Source organism: Periophthalmus magnuspinnatus, chromosome 21 (assembly GCF_009829125.3).
Source record: "Periophthalmus magnuspinnatus isolate fPerMag1 chromosome 21, fPerMag1.2.pri, whole genome shotgun sequence".
In the NCBI taxonomy this organism is placed as follows: domain Eukaryota; kingdom Metazoa; phylum Chordata; class Actinopteri; order Gobiiformes; family Gobiidae; genus Periophthalmus; species Periophthalmus magnuspinnatus.
Window position 1 is genome coordinate 31,830,874 of NC_047146.1, and position 20,618 is coordinate 31,851,491.

General features: G+C 38.0%; 1 protein-coding gene across 12 annotated transcripts in view; it reads left to right on the forward strand.

Moving 5' to 3' along the window:
* Positions 1-20,618, forward strand: part of lrrfip1a (leucine rich repeat (in FLII) interacting protein 1a) — a 68,824-nt gene that overhangs the window by 10,880 nt on the left and 37,326 nt on the right. For all 12 annotated transcript variants that reach the window (XM_033987017.2, XM_055230503.1, XM_033987015.2 and 9 more), the window contains exon 2: positions 13,612-13,698. In XM_033987017.2, coding sequence (XP_033842908.1) covers positions 13,612-13,698 — 87 coding nt within the window. The remainder of the gene's footprint in view (positions 1-13,611; positions 13,699-20,618) is intronic.

Here is a 20,618-nt window from a genome sequence, read left to right on the forward strand (position 1 = left end):
CAAAAGCTAAAACCACTATCGACTCAGAAACACAGAAAGCAACAGACCAGCAAAAAGCTTCAATACCCAGTTAATGTTTAACGCCTCGCCCCGGGGTCAAGGCAACTCCGAAACCGAACATTTCCACATTATTTCACATCCATCTGCTCTTAACTATAGCTGGAACTGACTCGCTTTTTCCTTGTCTGCTTTCATGCTACAAATAATCCTTCATAATCCTTCATCGAGAAAACAAATAACTGTACGTAGACCTGCAGATCTGACTCGTGTCTCCTTATAAGGACGTGGACTCGGTTTCCTGTGATGACCTCATTTTGGAGATGGGTATCACAAACTGCTTCCTGTTTGTTCACCACAGTCAAAGAACTCCAGACCAGAGCAGCAGGGTCAGGGAGGGCTGAAAGAACACAGGAACAGGCTGTAGCTGCACAGGAGAAGTTTGGGTTGTGTTCATTTGTTGTATTAAAATGACTGTTTAAAATGCACAGAGCAGAGACATATTACAACCCATTGGCCTAACATTTGAGTTATCATTTCTATCATTTCTGCCGCCTGTTCAGAGCCTCAGCACCAGACTTAACAAGGTCGACAGTTGGAGATTTAAGGCTGTTCGCTAAAATCAGCCCCATATATCGGCCAAGCGTCTTTCTCTAATGTTTACACGACTTAATACCCCCAAAGAAACCCACCCACACAGTGTACATTACCTACTCCAAGTCACCGTGCCGACATAATCAACTTCTGAAAACCCTAGCCTCGATGTTTCACAATGTACGAGCACGTGATGCTACTAGAATTACAAATCGGATCTGTGGAAAGGCAACCCGGCGACAGAAACAGTGCATGCATGTTTTTATCTGAGCAGTTAAACCACCTGTAATGAATAAAAAAACGTAAATATATTCAGAAAATCTTCTTTTTTTTTCTCCACAAGCAGGTCACGATCACACATTTTGAGGCACGATATATACTGCTGCAGAGATATACTACGATAAACGATAATATTGAAAATACTTTATGCCACTGATACAATAACAATATTGCAAGATAATCCCATTAAACCATTTTAAATCGACAGTACCATTTAAGTCACATAGATAGCAGAATGAAGTAATAAGTAGTCACTCTCTACAGAACAAATCTTAACAAAAATACCCCAAACCTCTCACTTTTACAAAGAAATTGCACACACGATACAGTTTGAGCCCCAGAATATATTGTTCCAGCTTTCATATGTTAAACGATTTGTCGATATAGTAATTCCTGACGGGACTAGTAGCAAACTCCCATCAGAAAAGTTACACGGCGCACCTTTAAAACCATAGAAAACCTCACACTTTGAAGAGTTTAGCAGTTTTTATTCCATGCAGCTGGTTGTTTACGCTGTTACTACTGTAAGTCACGCAGGCTCATATCCAGGTCTCAGCGGTTCTACTTAGAACTCAGAACTGAACCACATGAAACATAAATCACAGAGTGGCAGTAACTATACCCCGCGCCTCCTGTCTGCTGCCTCTGCTGGGGCAACTTCCTGTCAGGCAATGTCCCATCATGCATCAGGGTAGAGTTTTGACACAAACCACTGCTTCCTGGTAAAATGTTTCGCAAGTTTAATGTGTTGCACGATAATAATGTTGTAATATTGTAAAAATTGTAAAACATATTTCTCTCCATAAGGGCTGGGCCTGGTCTGTGTCCAAACAATACAAACCTAACAGCTCACAACTTGGGCATGACATTATTGTTTTATTAACACAGTAAACAAGACAATTTTGTACTTATTTCATCAACTTTAACAGTAAAAGGGCTGGGCGATAAGGTGATAAAAAACTGCGATCTCACTCCTGTGGCAATGTGGCAATCTGCTATTTTTGATAAGATTGACACATTGTTTTCACACATGTTAAGCAAACAAACCCTGCGTATTTAGGCTGAGTTTTTTTTCTTAATCGAAAACACTCTGTTCCAACTTGTGATGTCATCATGTGGTGATACAGGAAGTGCTCCATCGTGTTTTTAAACTGCACACACCTTCACTAGAATCATTTGGATAATTTCAGTCCCAATCTCTACTGAACTAAAGGTAAAGGGAGCCATTAACTTGAAAACGACCACTTGATGACATCACAAGGTGGAATAGAGCATTGCAGATGTAGCAGACTAATAATAAAGTGTTACTCAAACATGTGGGAAAGACACAAAACAACTCCAGGCATGTTTTTGATGAGGTAACAACAGTCAGTTTTGTTTAATATAGGACCTTTTAAATGCAGCTTTATACTTAAACAAAGACACTTATTCCCTTAGACGCCTCTGATTTGTCAGCGTCTGCAACCGTCTCATTGAGTGACAGGTGACAGTTAATATAAAGATAGAAGTTAGAAGAAGTTAACGTCATGAGAAAATCAAAATTGTAATCTGGCTCCAAGAAAATCGTGATATTATTAGTATTTTTTGGCATATTGACCACTGCTAAAAAGTAACCTCATTCTGAAGTGCATATTGAAAATGCTGCTCAGGAAACCACCTCAGTTTTAGTAAGTTGAGATATTTCCCTTCACTGCCCACTTTCCTATTGGTTGAGAGGGAGTGGGACAGTACTACATAGTTTTGCCTCTGTCGTTTGTGTCTTCAGTTCTCTGGAAAAGCAGTTTACACATTTCTGTTCAAACCCAAACCCGAGTATTATTTAATCTCCAGTGAGTAACAGTAGCACGTTTGGTCACAGTCTGTTTACAGAGCTGAGGCTGTAAACTGCTCCTGAGGCTGTGGTTCAGACCGAGCTTTGAGAGAGAGCAGTGAATGTGTGAACCTAGGAACCAGTGGAAAAACGTAAACTAATTTCGCACAGATTTTTGCAAAGAAATACCTTTTCTTAAGCTGTCCATGGGCTTCACACAAAAGTCAACAAAAACAGACATACAGAAAATGCAACACATAGGCAAAGAACAATAAAACCACAAATACCAAGATCATCTGTTGAGTTAAAATTAAACGCCAGGGAGAAGAGGTGGGTTTTTAGTCTAGTTTTACACTTATGAATGTTACTATTTTTTCCTTGGGCGAGTTGTATCAATTTAAAAAAAAAAAAACAGGCCCTGATATTGATATAGTTCATGTCTTGTATCTGTTTTTTGCATAAAATTCTGAGATAGTATCATAATGTGTCAAAACAAAATGGACCGAATGAGACTTCCAATGACGCCATAAGCAGATTTTTTGAGCCTTAAAACTAGCCAAAATATAACAAACCTGCAAATTTTGTTCTGTATTGGCTTGTTAGGAAAAGTTTAGAATGTGTGATCAACGAAAGGAGATTAAGTCTACCTAAAAAGAGGAGAAACACGATGAAATTGATGAAACCACCTTGGATGTGGATGAACCCAAAAATAATGTGGCGTTGGTGCTAGCAGAGTTAAGACTTTAGAACATAACACATGGAGACTTCTAGAGATACTAAATCTACCTTAGCAAGAATTGAAACCTCCCTAAAAGATGTGGTCAAACGGACGACCGAACTTGAGGAGCAAATGTCCGACACTAAACAGAGGGTGAGCGACACAAAGAATCTGCTACTGCGCCATGACAGAGCTACTCGCTACATGCTACAACGAGAAGCCACGTCTGATGAGAGTGAAGATCTTGACTCCAAATCTAGATGCAATAACCTACATGTTTACGGAAGACGAGAGGGTCTGATAGTCTGCTTCATAACCGCCGTGCTCCCCTGCACTTCACTGAAAACGCCTGAGGACCTGGATCTTTGAGTAGAGAGGACGCACCAATCATCATGAAGCCGAGAGATACTGCACCACTGAGATTTATGACTAATGAATGAAAGGCCCAATCCTGGAGTCGTGGAGTCTTATACCAAGGCCAGAAAGTGTTTTTTGACCATGACTACACCGCAGCTGTACAGAAGAAACGTAAACCAGTGAGGGATGTGATCAAACAGCTCAAGAGAAGAAAGTGAAAGCTGCATCACCTTTTCCTGCCCGGCTGAAAATCCACACAGACACCAGAGTTAAGACCATCTCTAGAGTCGCAGAGGCAGCTCCAATCCTCAAGGAGACGGGAATGAATGTCACGGAGGACGAGAGAGGGACCTGTCTGGAGGAAGTACTGCGTGACATCTGGGTCAAAGGAGCTGAGAAGCAACGCTTGACCACCACACACTGTTCTTAGGAGGCGACAAATAACACAAGGATGTTAGAGAAATGAGTAGTAAAGTAGAGTAGATGTGTGCAGATCATCTATAAAACATAACAGAAACTCAAATTAGAGAGGCATTTTATAAGTTAAACAACAGTAAATCCCCGGGGACAGAAGGCCTCTGTGGGGAGTTCTATAAATGTTTTATAGATGTTTTTACTGTGGACATTACTGACGAGGGTTTTTAATTACACATTTACAAAGACTGAAATGGCAAACTCATGATCATCTGAGTCATAAAGAATGAAAGGATGTTTGTGTGAGGTCATGGGAAATATTAGGAATAGTAAGTGAGGATTTTATGATCTATACTGTTATTTTATTTTTATAGTTTTTACTGCCGTTTCATAATTATATGTGGCTTGCACCAAACAAAAAAAACAAAACAAATTGGACTGGACTTGAGTTTAAACCATTTCAAATATTTAAACAATTTTACATTGAGAAAAATGCAAGGCCTATGAACTTTCCTTTTTAAGTGAAAGTAGTGCAAGTGTTTGACCTAAAGACTAAAAAGCGGGCGTGGCAAAAACTCCCAAAACTATTACGCCTCTCTGTGTCTGACCTAAGCTGCACTCACAAGACGACGCCTGCATGAGAATTCATCTAAAAACAAACTATTTATACAGCAAATGTACAAGGAAACAATGTGTTCATATAAAGACATGCTGAACTTGTCATTTAATCTTCATTTTGACAGATAAATACAAAAAATATAAATGTTATGTATCTCATTAACTCCCTGCTGTTGTCTCATAACATCATTATAATCTAAATAAAATGATTAGTCGATTAATAAACATTTTGGTCGACTAAGACAGTATCATCCGATTAATCGACCAAACAGCTAAAGGCTGACAGCCCTACACATTGCCATATAAAAGTAATTTTATTTAGTTTTGTTTCTCAGACCTACATTGCAAATAATCCAGGGAATTGTTTTCAATGTTTTGAAATGGGATGTAATGCTGTGTTCAAACCAGTAGGGGCACATGCAGCACACAGTATGTTTTAACACAAATAGTAAGTCGTTTATACTTTTTTTTAGAATCTGTTGCTCTTTTCTGCACAGACTCAGAATGTGTAAGACTCTGGTCCATTTGACTCATGCTTTAAGTGTTTTTCACAGCCACTCCCTCTGACCTCTGCAAAAGGAACTATATTTTTCCATTTTAACAGCACCGCCCTAGATCTGAACAATAAACAAGAAGCAGGAGTTCATTTAGTTTACTTAATGCTGCTCTGTGTAACTTTCATTTGGCTGCCACCTGTTGTTACCTTGCCAAGAATGTTCCACAATACGGTTTTAAATCCATCTATCCAAGCCCACGTACAGTAAGAATGTAGGTTTTTCCAGTATATTTTTGTAGCACTAAAAGCACCACTAATTGGAAAATGAATAAATGCCATACTGTGGAGCATTCCAGGCAAAGAAGGAACATCTCCCAGGTGGCAAACTCCAGTTGCAAAGTTACATTGTGGAGCTTTAATTGTGAGAGCAGACTTTGTTATCATAAATCTGCTCCATCTGCCGTCAGTATTAAAATAACTGCATTATTACACAGTGGTATTCAGGGCAGTGTGAGGGCACAGGCCTTGACCCACATTTGACAAGGCAAAAAACTCGTTTAAAGGTCCTATATTATGCAAAATGGACTCTTGTGAGCTGCAGGCCATGTTGTAATGTTGTTACTTCCTCAAAAACAGACCTAGAGTTGTGTTTTTTTTTAATTCACACATGTTTGAGTAACACTTTATTATTAGTCTGTCTACATCTCAAAGCTCAAAATGCTCTGTTCCTCGTAGTTTTCAAGTTGACATCTACCGTTCGCCTTTAGTTCAGTAGAGGTAGCCAATTCCAGGGCTGACATGATCCAAATGATTTTAGTGAAGGTGTGTGGAGTTTAAAAAAAGGGCTGTGGGTAAGTTTGTAATAAATTTAAGTTGCACATTCTGGGAAAAATAATCCACATTGGCCCGAAAATATTGGCAGAGCTTAGTCCAGTGAGGTTTTATTTTTAGTTTGTTTTCATACCTGACAGTTTTGACTCTTCTTTGTGACGTAAAAGAGAGGACTGGGGCGGCGCAAACATAATTGGGATAGAGGACAACATGGATTAAAGAGGCGATCGAAATATAGAAACGTGCCCACGAGACTTTAAACTGGGACGAGGGGGGCCTTTTTACTCTCACACACCTGAGATACTGTCTTGAAGAAGTCGGACTGCAGATGGCGCTGTCGTCCTGCCTCAACCGGTGGGAAGACAGCTCCAAAACATGTTTAAATCAGAGCGGACACGTCACAGCAGCATCATGTGACAAAATCTGCAAAGTATCAGCTTTATTTTTTAACAATTCTCTATGTTTTTGTCTGTAAAACCCCTCACCACACACTTTATACACTTTTCTCACAGAGGCGTTAACATTTTCTCACATTTCTCTCTCGTTTAAACTCTCTCAAAGTTCAAACCTTCGTAGGCGTCTTTGTCGGTGCAGAACGTTTCATCGACATTGTGGGTTTTGTTGGGGAGAAAACAAATTGCAAACACACAGCACTTCAGAGTCACACAGTCATGGACAATGGTCTACAGTCCCTTAGCCAATCAGGACGCAGAACACAATGCACGCTCATACACTGTAAAAAAGCATGTAAAATTGCACCAAAAAAAACCAGTGAGACCGCGAAAGGTGAACCTCGACATAGCGACGGACAACTGTACTGTAAATCTAAATAATGACTCACTTATGTTGCTTATGTTACTTTAGCTTTGGGCTGTTGTGGTGCATTTATAATCTCACCCAAAGGAAGTTAAATCAGCAGTTTCACATAATTTATGACACTGCATTGTTTTTGTACACTCAATAAAAGTTAAAAATACAAGACAAAGGTTGTATCCTGTCCTTTATAAATGGGAGCGTTTGTGTCGCTCGAGCTCATCTGCTCCTGTTCAAATGTGCTGAATTAGACCAGCTCATGTGGGACAGTAAAAATAGAAATGATGAAACTGAAGTATGTGGAGTTATGCCTACAGCCTACGTCAGGGGAAGGCATTCATTGTTATTGAGTTGTTGTTGCTTTGTCTGGAATGTTCCACTTTATAGCATTAAATGTATCTTTCATTGATTCAGTTTGTTTTTAAAGCTCAAATATACCTTGAAAAAGCATAACTTGCGGGTTATTTTTATGAGGTTTGTGAACTTCACAACCTGATAATAGCACACATACAAATACAATATCTGAACTGGGAGGAATGTGTGAGCATTATTATTCAAAGTACTACTTACTCATACTTAAAAGTACTGTTCATAACTACAATAGGTTCTTTTAGTCCCATCCCATTTTAGTATATTAAAAGAGTCAAAGTAAAACAAAACTATTTACAAGAACCGTGGAGCTCACAGGAAAAGCAAAGTGTAATCAGACGATGTATTTGCTTTGTACAATAAAATAAAATAATTCTTCAACCAAAATGGAAAAGTCACAAAACATCTGTTCTAATTTGGGTGATATACTTGATCCAGTTTTTCCAAATACAATAAAATGTGTTTTTTTGGATGTTTGTGGTGTAAGTTAGCTTTTCCATCCTAAATATTTCAGATACTTTATCAATCCAGCTCCACTGAAGGCAGAGCAGGATTTAGCAGTTTTTTGGTGATGTTTTTATACTTTCTGCCAGAAGATCATGCAACAGCTTTTTATCCCTCATTAGCTCTAAAAGACCTCGACACCAGAGCAATACTGAAGTTTTTGTCTGACCCATTGGCTAAGTATTTCTGCAGGAGGAGCAGTGGTGCAAAGATGGTGGTGCAAATATAGTTGATACTTTGCTTTTTTATGTGGTGTGACTGGGAAAGACCCACCCCATATTATACTCCAACCACATTATGGGCTCGACACACGGGGAGCGACTAACGACAGCGTGCAGCGACACTCATCGCAGAGGCTTTAAAATCAAACACACGGGCAGCGACAAACTGCAGCAACTACAGCTTGTCACGTCGCGCTCTGTTCCAGAGCAGATCGAGCCTCCGACTCGTCTGATTGGCTGTTTATTTGGAGGGAATTTTGAGGTTAATAGCGGTAGATGGGAAAAAGACGCTAAAATGAAATCTCGTAAAGTTTTGCTTCATTTGACTAAAATATTATAATTGGTTGCACTCTACAAAACTAAAAAAAAGCGATCCTGGGTCCACCCTATTCTGCAGCTAATTCTGTTTAATGTGAAAACCTTAAATAAATATATATTTTTTTAATGTTGAATCAGTCTTTAATACATTTGGTTATTAGCCTCCATAAATGTATCTGAATTAACAAATTTGTGCATGTTAACTTAGCACTCATATTCACCCTGGCACCAACGAGCAGGCAGCTGCTTTTTTTGATATAACTCGGTAGTCTCTTTGAGATGTCAAAAATAATTGGGAAATCCGACACCGTGAGTATAATTTTCTCCTCCATGATGTTTCTGAAGTGGACAGTGCATTGGCTCGTCAATCAAACTCTCGCTGATAAAAGTTGAACATTTTTCAACTTTCATTCGTCGCGTCGCAGGCCCGCGTGTGCACGTCGACATGCACAAGCGCGAGGTTTTCACGTGCACAACTTTTGCTTGTTGTGGAGGTGAGAGACACGAGCGATTTTCACAGTGACGCACAGAGACCATGGAAAATAAATGGAGAGCGAGCGACGTCGCTCCCCGTGTGTCGAGCCCATTATACTGCAGTCTGAGGCTTAAACTGTACCCATCGTATTTGCTCATTTATTCTAAATTTTAAACTCAATATTCTACCCAAAATAATGCAAAAAACTTGAAATAATCTCTTGAGGGGTTATAATCTACAAGATAATTTTAGATCATAGAAAGACAAACCATAAAAAGTCATTAGAAATATTTAGTTAAACTGCCAAATAAGTAGCTTTGTACTAAAAAGCCTTGACTGCAGTTCAGCCACTGCATAAGACGTTTACTTCAGAGAATGTCCCACATGTGCAAATAATCAGAGCAGTGTATTTGAAGAGTCTGCAGGAGAGCTACTGTGAGGAGGAGGAGGAGGCCGAGTGACGCACTCAACCTGCAAAATAAACCCAAAGTCTCCAGGCACAGAGCGAGGATTCTGCTGAATACTGCCCCTGACAGACGTGTGCATCATGTAGAGTCTGCAGGATTTCATCAAGGATTTTGACGACTTTCTGTTATTACTATTATGTTTTACAATATTAGATTAATTGTTTTTGTTAATTTGGCTTTAACTCCAGATGCCCTCCCTGATTTGTGACAAAAAGCCTTTTATATTTCAACAAGATGTTTTAGAGCTGTTCTTTTCAATAAACAAATGTCAAACAGTTTGTGAGATTACACTGACTCTTGAAATTCTAAACTAAATTGAATGAGAACCCACATCACATCCAAGGTGGGACTGAGCTGAAACTGAGCCGGGACCAGGACTGGACCAGGACTGGACCAGGACTTGAGAAGGACAGGACCAGGACAGGACCAGGACAGGACCAGGTCTGGACCAGGTCTGGACCAGGTCTGGACCAGGTCTGGACCAGGACTGGACCAGGACTGGACCAGGACTTGAGAAGGACAGGACCAGGACAGGACCAGGTCTGGACCAGGTCTGGACCAGGTCTGGACCAGGTCTGGACCAGGACTGGACCAGGACTGGACCAGGACTGGACAAGCACTCGACCAGGATTGGACCAGGACTGGACCTGGACTTGTCCAGGACTCGACCAGGACTCGACCAGGACTCGACCAGGACTCGACCTTTATGCTATTGTCCATTGTGTGCTGGACCAAACCGTTTACTTTGAGGAGAAATTGTTCTTTGACTTGTTCTTTTCAGGTTAAAATCCAAAATCCTGAACAACATCTTCCACTTTACCTCTTGTTTTCATCTTTCATCATTTCACAGATGCCAAAAGTCTCCAGGCCCTGCTATTTTAGGCCCAATGTAACAGGATACAATACTAAAAATAGTTCATCATCTGTAGGTCACATCTGTTTCTACTTTAGTTCAGCTACTTCATAATTCTCATTTTCCACAAATTGCCAATATCCCGGTTTGGAAAAATACTGTATTCTTTCTATTAAAGGCCACAAAGAATTTTAAAAAGCAATGATTCTCAAATTATTGCTAGTTTTGCGTCAGACCTGGTTGTATTTTCCATGTCTTTTGGTTTGTTTTTTTTTTTTTTTCACAGGGTTGGTCCTGGTTTAGACCTGGTTTGGTCTTGGTTTAAGCTCGTCATCTGTAAATCTGGTCATAGTCCAGGTTTAGACCCAGTTTACCTTTGTCCTTAAATGCTGATTTAGCCCCTGGGTGGATTGTGTCTATGCTCTGGCCTGTGTAGTTTGGTTGTAAATAGATTTGTGTTAAACCAGGTTTAGTTCTTGTTAAAGGGGCAAAATGTGTCTTTCCCCAGTACAGATATTTAGTATAAGTGGCTCAAGGGTCAAAATACGATCGCTGTTTGCTCTCTGTATCCAATTAAACAACATTTTATCGTCCACAAATCCGGAAGTGTGTTGTTAGCATGCTCTGAATTTCTGCAAACTGTTTGAAATGAACTACTTCTGTTTTGTCACATTTTTAAGACCAGGTACAGCGCTTTTAAGTACTTACTTTTTCCCTGATGACACTGGTAAAATGACTACCAATACAATTAAACAACCCATTTTACTCTGTTTAGTGATCTGTTTAACACACAAACCCTGCAGATTTAGGCTGTATTCTCCTCTCAATTGAAAAATACCCTGTTCCACCTTGTGATGTCATCATGAGGTAATACAGGAAGTGCTCCACAGTGTTTTTAAACTTTATACACCTTCACTAGAATCATTTGGATCATTTCAGTCTGGGAATTGCCAATCTCTACTGAACAAAAAGTAAAACGTAGCTGGTAACGTGAAAACTACCACTTCATGACATCACAAGGTGGAACAGAGCATTTTGAGCTTTGGAGATGTGGACAGACTAATAATAAAATGTTACTAAAACATGTGTGAATGAAACAAAACACAACTCCAGGTGTGTTTATGATGAGATAACAGCATTAGCACATGGCTTAAAGCTGTAGGAGTCAGTGTGGTGTAATACAGGACCTTTAAGAGTTTGTTGAAAAGGGAAGACGTCTTTGAAACCATCATGAGGAAATACATTAGTGTACGTCACAGGGACTCTCAAACTCACCACGCCTAGAGCCATAGCAACCACCACAACCACCACAGCACAGAGAGAGAGCGAGGGAGAGGAAGGAAATACTCAGACTGAGAGAGAATTACAGAATACAAACTCACAAACTCCATTTAAGGAAAAGCACAGCGCGTTGTCCTGGAGCAGACGGAGCACAGCCACTGCCCACAATGCACCAGTGTACAGGCTCAACCGGGCTACAATTCACATTTTGTGAATGTGGATTTGAATGGAGCTTTGTTATAGAAGGATACAACAAAATAAGGAGGCAACAAAATAAATGAGGGACAATAACAACGTACTTTTCTCTGCTCTTCAAAACTTCACATAACCTGATGGATGAAAAATAATCACTATTACAGATCGACTGATGTTGATATCGATTATTTAGAATCCACAGAAAATGGCGAAGCTCTGCTGATATTATTGTAAAATAATCAAAATAGGCCTATTTTGATTATTTTCCACAAATGATGTCTTTTAAACTTATTGCAAACTAACCCACAGCCCTTTTTACCACAAATTCATAAGAAAACTGTGTAGTCACATTTTGTGCTTAACACTTAAATAATTATTAAATTATTAAAGTATTATGCAGCAGATCGATACAAAATATCGGCCCATGCTGGAGATTTAAGGCCCACAGCCGATGTGCTAAGAAGTCCAAACAGTGGTCCGATATATTGGGCCTCCGATATTTCTCTTATCACAATAATTATTTTTGACCTCAATATATTACAACTACTTAAGTAACCATGACCATGACTAAGACATTTTAGTTTTTAAGTAAAAGTACAAATAGAGAGGTAAAAAAAACTCAATTAAAAGTATCACGTGAAAAAAAATCTACTTATGTAAAAGTATTTAAGGACCCGTTTAAAAATGTACTTAAAAAGTAAAAGTATTTCACACAGATTTTGATAAAGTGTTGTTAATTTGTTACAAATGTTAAATGTAGTGATATTGATTCAAAATGAGACATATTTTGGTCACAGAAACAATACAAATCAATTAAGTTTTCATATGAATTCCATGTATTTGTTTTTGTTTTGCTCAAAGTGGAACTCTTAAACTTTAGTCAGGATGTTTCCGCGAACATGGTGAAAAACCCAAATCATATGAAAAGTACTTTTTACTTTTCAGTCCAGGTCAAAAATGTAGTGGAGTAGAAAGTACAAATACTGCTCTCAAATGTAGTGACGTAAAAGTCGAAAGTATTCACTGTAAAATGTACTAAAATGTACTTCATTACCTTCCATCAGTGAGTTTCATGAATATAAACAAGGCTTTTAATAAATACCATTGAACATAAAAGTCTGGACACGCTCTGTGTCGTTGATAATAATATAAAAACTGAATCTCTACTTTGATTAAAATGTAATCAATCACACGGGCCTATGATCATTACAGATCTTATGTCATGTTTTGTGACACCCTGGGTCTGGAAATAAAATTTCTGATATTTTTCTTTCTTTCTGAAGAACTATGAAAGCTAATCAGCTCTGTGGTGACTAATGACGACAAGACCTATAATTGTATTTAACATCTGTCTCTGAAATGTTATTAAAACACTAAGTTATTAAAACATTTTGTGTTTTAAATTCATTTTTTTTGGGTTTAAAATGACCGTATTATGGACATTAGTTAGCATATAGCTGCTGAGCCTTTATGTATGAATTTTTCCAAAAGTCAATGTTCAAAATGACCCTGAACGTGAGCAGGCGTCACTGTGAGCTCCTGTTTGTCTCTGAGAAACACTGTTTTTGATCATTTCATTCATTCAAATTATGTTATATTGAAACTGGTAATTCCTCTTTATAAAAGGAACTGCACACTGTTCACACGCTAAATCACATGTTTTTTTGTCATTTTATTCTTCCCACTCAAAATCCAACATGATGACTTCACTTTCCCACAGTGCAGTGTTTTAAATCTTGTCTTTAGACTGACTTTTATTCTCTGGCCTTTATTATAATGTGAGTTGTGTGGTCCTTTGTGTCTTTTATTTACTCTTTTATTTATTGATACGTTTGTTCCTATTTGATTTTACTGGTTTTATTGCTTTAATGGAAACCAGTGGAATTAAATACAACTTTATTTTATATTCATATTCTGCACCACTTTGGGAACAGTATCTGCTTATGAAATGTGCTCTACACATTTCTTTTCATTCATGTTTGTGTTATTGTTGTATTTCAGGCTGAGGCCCGGTTGGCAGCAAAGCGAGCGGCCCGAGCGGAGGCGAGAGAGATCCGTATGAAGGAGCTGGAGAGGCAGCAGAAAGAGGTAAGAAGCACAAAACGTTTTAAAATCCAAATTCACTTTATACCAGGACTCTGAGACGAATCACAATCAGATCAAAATCTCAGTTTGTCTTATTCTGCTTGAAACTCTGCACAAACTTATTCTAAAATGTGATTCTTGTGTTTGTCAGTTCAAATTACTGTTGTTTTTGTAAAAATATAAACTTTAAACAGAATCCTATTATAAAAATATAAATCACAAATGAAATCGTGATCGCAATGTTGGAATTCAGTATTTTTCCCAGATCTTTCTACTTTCTACTACTTTAGTGTTTCATTGTGCTGTTTACATATTGCTGGCTGCATTATGTTTAAATAATTCAATTCAATCTATTTTTGTGAAGCTCAAAATCACAACAGCAGGTGCCTCTAAGGGCTGAACATGACAATTAATTTAACCTTCTCGGCAAGGAGCGTCCAAGGACAAATTACACTTAGAAAAGGGTTTACTGTTGTTATCCTGTTGTCAGATTATTGTGAAAGTGCTATAAATTCATTTCAATATCATCGTTTATTGTATATTTTCAGAATTAATACATCGTACCTTAAAATGTCTTAGGCGTACGGACTCAGGAAATGCAAAGTCAGAGATGGTAACTGTAATAACACCGTCTGATTTTAAGTTTTTGTCAATATTAGTTCAAGTCAAGTGTATTTATAAAACACATTTAAAAGAAACAGCAGCTGCTACAAAGGCAATATAAAGTGCAGTCATATAGTTCTGTCATGATAATTACTGTATCGACTTATTTTGGTTATTTTTTGGTTTTATGATCAGATTTGAGCTGTAAAAGTTTGAAAAAATAACTTCTATTACTCATTATAGATGCAAACTAACATCAAAAGTTTAATTGTTTCATTCTGCTGTTTATTTATTGCGGCTCATGATTTTTTTTTTTTTTATAATATTGCACATTTAGAATAGTTTTTGTTGTTTAAATCCTCTTTGGGATTATCGTGTGGCATACATTTGTTTACCGTCTATATGTACTTCAGCGATATATTGAGTCTTTTATTTTGACAGGGCTACAATCATCAAACAAAACATGCAAAAACATGATAAAACAATACAAATGTCTAAGTAAAAGCCGTGCGTTTTCAAGAATATTTAAAGATTGGGTTGTTCTAATACTCAGAGGACTGTTCTGTCGTCTGTGACCAGCTACAGCCAAAATCATCTGGTAATGATCTCAAGGTTCTACTGGGAACGTGGACAGACAGGAGCTCAGACAGATCTATCAACACAATCTTCATAAATACTAATGCCAAGACTCTCAAAATGTCTTAATATCTATGCGAGAAAAATATATGATCATGTTTGTTAGTCAGTTTTTTTATAATTCATGTGGAATCAGAGGAAAAGTGTGACATTCTCAGGCAGCAGGTGGTCTCTTTGGTGAACCAGGAAGCATTATATCACAACATCGGGGTCAAAGTTCAACGGTAACGATAAAGTGCATGGCCAGAGATTTCCTGCGTGTTAATCTGTAAATGGTGCGAGAGGCAGAGGTCATCACGAGGGAGCAGGACGTCGTCTCGTATCTACAGCCTGCGTCGAGAAATCTGATTTAATCTTTTTAAAACGTTTATTTTAATGCAACAACTTCAAACTTCTATTGTTGGTTAATTGTGATTACAGTGTACGAAAAATGATTTGTTTTGTTGGACATAACCAAAATTAAATCACTCCAATTTGATTCAGTTTCAACTATTTTTGTTTATGATTAAGACGGGATGGTTTGATGTTTGTAGTTATGGTTGTATTTCAGTATTACAACATCCAAAATTCCAATCAGTTATAAATACAAAATGTTTAGTTTGGAAGGTACTTTCCTTTGAAACTAAAACTAAAGTTATGAAATTTTCCACTGCTTTGGAGCCAAACTAATCATCTTTAAACTAATACTGAGGTCCAATTGATCTCAGGCCAAAATAGGAAATACTCTTAAGTTCTGGAGCAATAAAACAAATTAAAATGCCCAAAGGACGAAAGCACTATAAATACACTCCCTTTTTCAATGTTATGTGCACACTGTGACGTTACAGGCAAATATGGAAAGTGACTTGTTTTCAGGTTTGTAGGGAAACTGGGACTGGTTTAATTGTTTTGATGCTGCTGGCAAAATGCAGATCATCTATTAGTATTTCTTAGTAAGAAGATGTACAACATTATACAGTGTTGTCACGATACAGAATTCTCAAACTCTATTTCAATGTACTATGGAAATACACTGGTCCCTGGTTTATCGAGGGGGTTGTGCTGAAAATAAACCACAATAGGCGAAATCTGCGAAGTATCAGCTTTATTTTTTACAATTATTATACATGTTTTTGTCTGTAAAACCCCTCACCACACACTTTATACACTTTTCTCACACAGGCATTAACATTTTCTCACATTTTTCTCTTGTTTAAACACTCTCAAAGTTCAAACCTTCATATATTATCTCCCTCTTCCTCATTGATCACTTTAAATGTGTTGTTCTCGTGTCTCTGCTCCAGTTGTATCCACAGAGGCGCCTCTCCGTGCAGAGAAACACTTAAGTCCAAAGCGTTTCTGAAATTTGTCGGTGCAGAACATTTCATCGACTTTGTGGGTTTTGTCGGGGAGTTAACTTGCAAATATACAGCACTTCAGAGTCACACTGCGATCCAACATTTATGTAAATTTGACCCTAATATATTGTTCTTTTCAGTCTCTTGAGGTTGTCGGGTCACATTTAGATTTAATATGATGTATTTTCTTACTGCTTAAATACAACAGGACAGTTACAGCTCGTCTTTATTCAACAATTTCACTCATCTCATCTCGTGCCCTGTGCGCGTTCACTCTTGTTACATTTTTATCAGTGCGCTCCTCAAATGTGCTGTACTGCAACAATAAGTAGGAACCAATATTTTTATGAAGAAAGTCAATAATATATCCAACAAAATATAATAAATAATATTAATTGTTAATAAAATAAGTACAAAGTAATAAACAAAATACTAATGATCCAAATAAATGTTAATACATAAAATAATATACGTCAAATAAATCAAAGGTTACATCAGTTTGGCTGAACACATTTTGTACTGTACAGGAGACCTTCAGCCAATCAGGCAATGCTCATTCATACGCTGTAAAAAAAATAAAAATAAAAGCATGCAAAATTATACTAAAAAAGAGACGGTGAAAGGTGAAGCGTGACATAGTGAGGGACCACTGTAATCTGCTCTAAACGGGGGGATTTTGATACCACTTGGATGAGAGTGTTCGTCCTCTGATTCAAAGGTTTGCAGTTTGAATCATCATTGATAGAACAGTCAGGTCCACTGACCTCAGGTTGACAGTGCGGTTCCAGCTCCCACAGGTGACTGCTGTTGTTGTGTCCTTGGGCAAGACACTCAACCCACCTCACCCCCAGTGTGTGTGTGTGAGTGGCTGAGCAGTTCCTTGATACAAAGCGCTCTGAGTGCCTTGAAGGAGGAAAAGCGCTGTGTGAAAATGTGACCATTTACCATGATGACACTTTGGTTGTACAGTAGAATTTTTTTACTTTCTGTGAATAAAAGTATGTAAAAGTTGCTAAGTTTTTCATTTTTAATTGTTTTTTGGACTGAAAACAACCGGGCTGTGGATATTGGTTGCCCTAGTTTGCCTCCATCGTGCTTTTACACTCATAATACTTTTATTTTTGTCTAAACCACTTCCTGAACCTCTGTAAATTTGAAGCAGGCAGAACATCTGAGCTCCAGAAAACATTTTGTGTGTTTACATTTTTTTGTATCTTAGTATTTTTCCCTCAAAGGTCTGTAAGTGTCCCAGTGTTGGTGAATGGCTGCAGATGGTTGTGTTGAGACAGGTGCAGGTCTGAACTGGTGTCGGTGTCGCTGAAGTTACAGTAGTTTGAACCACGGGGAGTCTCTATTCTTAGACCAGAGTAATCCCATACACACAAACACTCCTCACCTGTTTCCACTATACTGTGATTTATGCTCTTTTAAAGCATTTAAAGGGGCTCTACCTCATTTATTTCATGTAATAAAATAACATGTTTGCCACAGTACAGATATATTGTTCGACTCTAGCCTCTGGAAGTTAATAAAAGTGCTTATAAACTCATTGTGATGAATAATAAGGTGTGATAAATGCATAAGCAAAGTGAGGAATAACTTTGTAGTAGCAATAGTAGTACTTGTTATAGTTGTTGTAGTTGCTCTTAGCTGCCCCGTGTATCATTCCCATGGTTCTATATATGTGAAATTTACTCTAACATAACATAGTTCCATGGGCCTTGCTTTGGATTTTAAAGGGCAGGTTATTGCAGGGTTTACATTCTAAAAATAAGTATCAGCTTTATTTTTTCAATTATTCTGTTTTTGTCTGTAAAACCCCTCACCACACACTTTATACACTTTCCTCACACAGGCATTAAGATTTTCTCACATTTCTCTCCTGTTTAAACACTCTCAAAGTAGATTGGAAAATATGGTACTTATTTTTTAAGAGTATAAATTGCACCAGCCAAAAAATGCATAATAACTGGACTTATTTGTATTTGTACTTGTATTTATTCAGTGTGTTTATGTTGCACTTTTTCACCGAAGCAAGTTCCTAGTTTGTGAACTGTGTTCACAGACTATGGCAATAAAAGTCTTCTGATTCTGATTCTGATTCTGATAATAAAGAAAAAAAACATATATTCAGATGCGATTTATATGTGAATGTAAAATAAGTCACACCCACAGCCAAACTATGAAAAAAGGTGCGACTTATAGTCCGGAAAATACGGTACAGTTTTATACAATAAACCAAAGATCAAGACCTGTTTTCAGGCCCAAACATTTGTTTGAGAAATAAAAATTATAAACATCTTCCTATAGTGTAAATGAAAATGAAATACTGTAATGAATTCAACTTTAATGATCAACCTACAAGGTTGGACACATAAGAAATGATTAATAGTGACTCAGACGTATTTCCTCCGACCGCGCCTCTGTACTGTCTTTTTCCACTGAAGTCCGAGTGCAAACATACAGCACTTCAGAGTCACACTGAGATCCAACGTTTATGTAAATTTGTCTGAACACATTCTGTACTGGACAGGAGACACGGCACGGAGGAGACTGATGGACAATGGTCTACAGTTCAACAGCCAATCAGGACGCACGACACAATGCACGTTCATACACTGTAAAAAAACATGTGAAATTGCACTAAACAATCTGCGAAACAGCGAGACTGTAAAAGGTGATACAGCGAGGGACAACTGTATAACAAGTCTCAAAGCATCAAAGAGTCAGTTTTGTGTAATCTAGGATCTTTAAAATTGTAATTAGTAACAGAAAATATTATCAGCCACAACATCTAGACATAAATGGATTTTGGTTTAAAAAAATCCACATCATCCCTAATGTAAACATTGAATCCTTGTAGCCTGTAGTGTCTATTGTGTCTCTTACTGTAATATTGTTAAAACGGCCCAGTGGAGGTGAGTGGGTCATATGCTGTGGATTACTGCAGTCGGGATCAGAGCAGGAGCCTGTCCCTTTAAACCTCCAGACGAATTATACAGCAGATTAGCAGCTCATGGTTTCAACCACGCAACACCACAGTGTAGTGCTGCTGAGCTTTGTTTTGATACAGATATGGAGACAAGACCTCAGAGATTTTGGGAGATTTTTTACATACAGTTTACATGGGACAAGGATTTTGGGTCTTGTTTTAGCCTAAATGCTACATTAAAGCTGACATGCGATTTTGGATATTGACAATTTAAAAAAACACAGAAAACACAAAACAGAAATCGCAACCAAAGCTACGATACTGGAATATTTGGGAACGATTTGTGATGTGGTGACTAAAGGACGAGCTTCTACCTGAATACTGGCCACCAATTTTGTGTTTGGTTTGATTGTAGCGATGGGAATGACCGCTCCAAGAAACTAATGGACTTTTGTAAATGTTGGGGTACCATGATCTTTGGACAAACTCGATGTTGAATAATCAGTTTCGGTTATTGTTTTTTTAATGTCATTTGGTCGGCCTTAAAACTTTGACTTTTATTTTTCGATGACATGCACGTGATTTTTTAATATATATTTTTGAGATAAATTTTCCAGAACAAACTTGTGCTTTCTAGATGGATATTGACCGTCAAAAGTCTTGGACATAGTTTGTTTTTGTACCAGAAATGGGACAGAAAACTCCAACGTATCAATTAAATCTTGGAGATTTTGGGAAACATTGACTGAATACAGGACAAAGTTGTACTCCTGAATGTGGACCGGTGATTTTGTACGTCGACTTTCAAAATGAAGCTTGGTTGGTCTTGAATCACGGCAAGTCGGAAGGTAGCAGCAAGGGGGCAAAAGGCAGCCCTCTCGGAACGTCCCAAGACCCCCCCAAACTACAGAGGAGAAGTGGTGAGTGCAGGGGGCCATAGAAAAGAGATCAGATAGAAATATATCGATTAAATTAAGATTGTGCAATGTAATTATGTTTATTTTACTGTACACAAGTTAAGTTTATGTTCTAATACAGTGGTCCCAGGTTTATTGCGGGGGTCACGTTCTAAAAATAACCCACAATAGGCAAAAATCCGAGAAGTATCAGCTTTATTTTTTACATTATTCTCTGTTTTCCAGCTGTAAAACCCCTCACCACACACTTTATACACTTTTCTCACACAGACATTAACATTTTCTCACATTTCTCTCTCGTTTAAACTCTCTCAAAGTTCAAACCTTCGTAGGCGTCTTTGTCGGTGCAGAACGTTTCATCGACATTGTGGGTTTTGTCGGGGAGAAAACAAATTGCAAACGTACAGCACTTCAGAGTCACACTGCGATCCAACGTTTATGTAAATTTGTCTGAACACATTCTGTACTGGACAGGAGACACGGCACGGAGGAGACTGA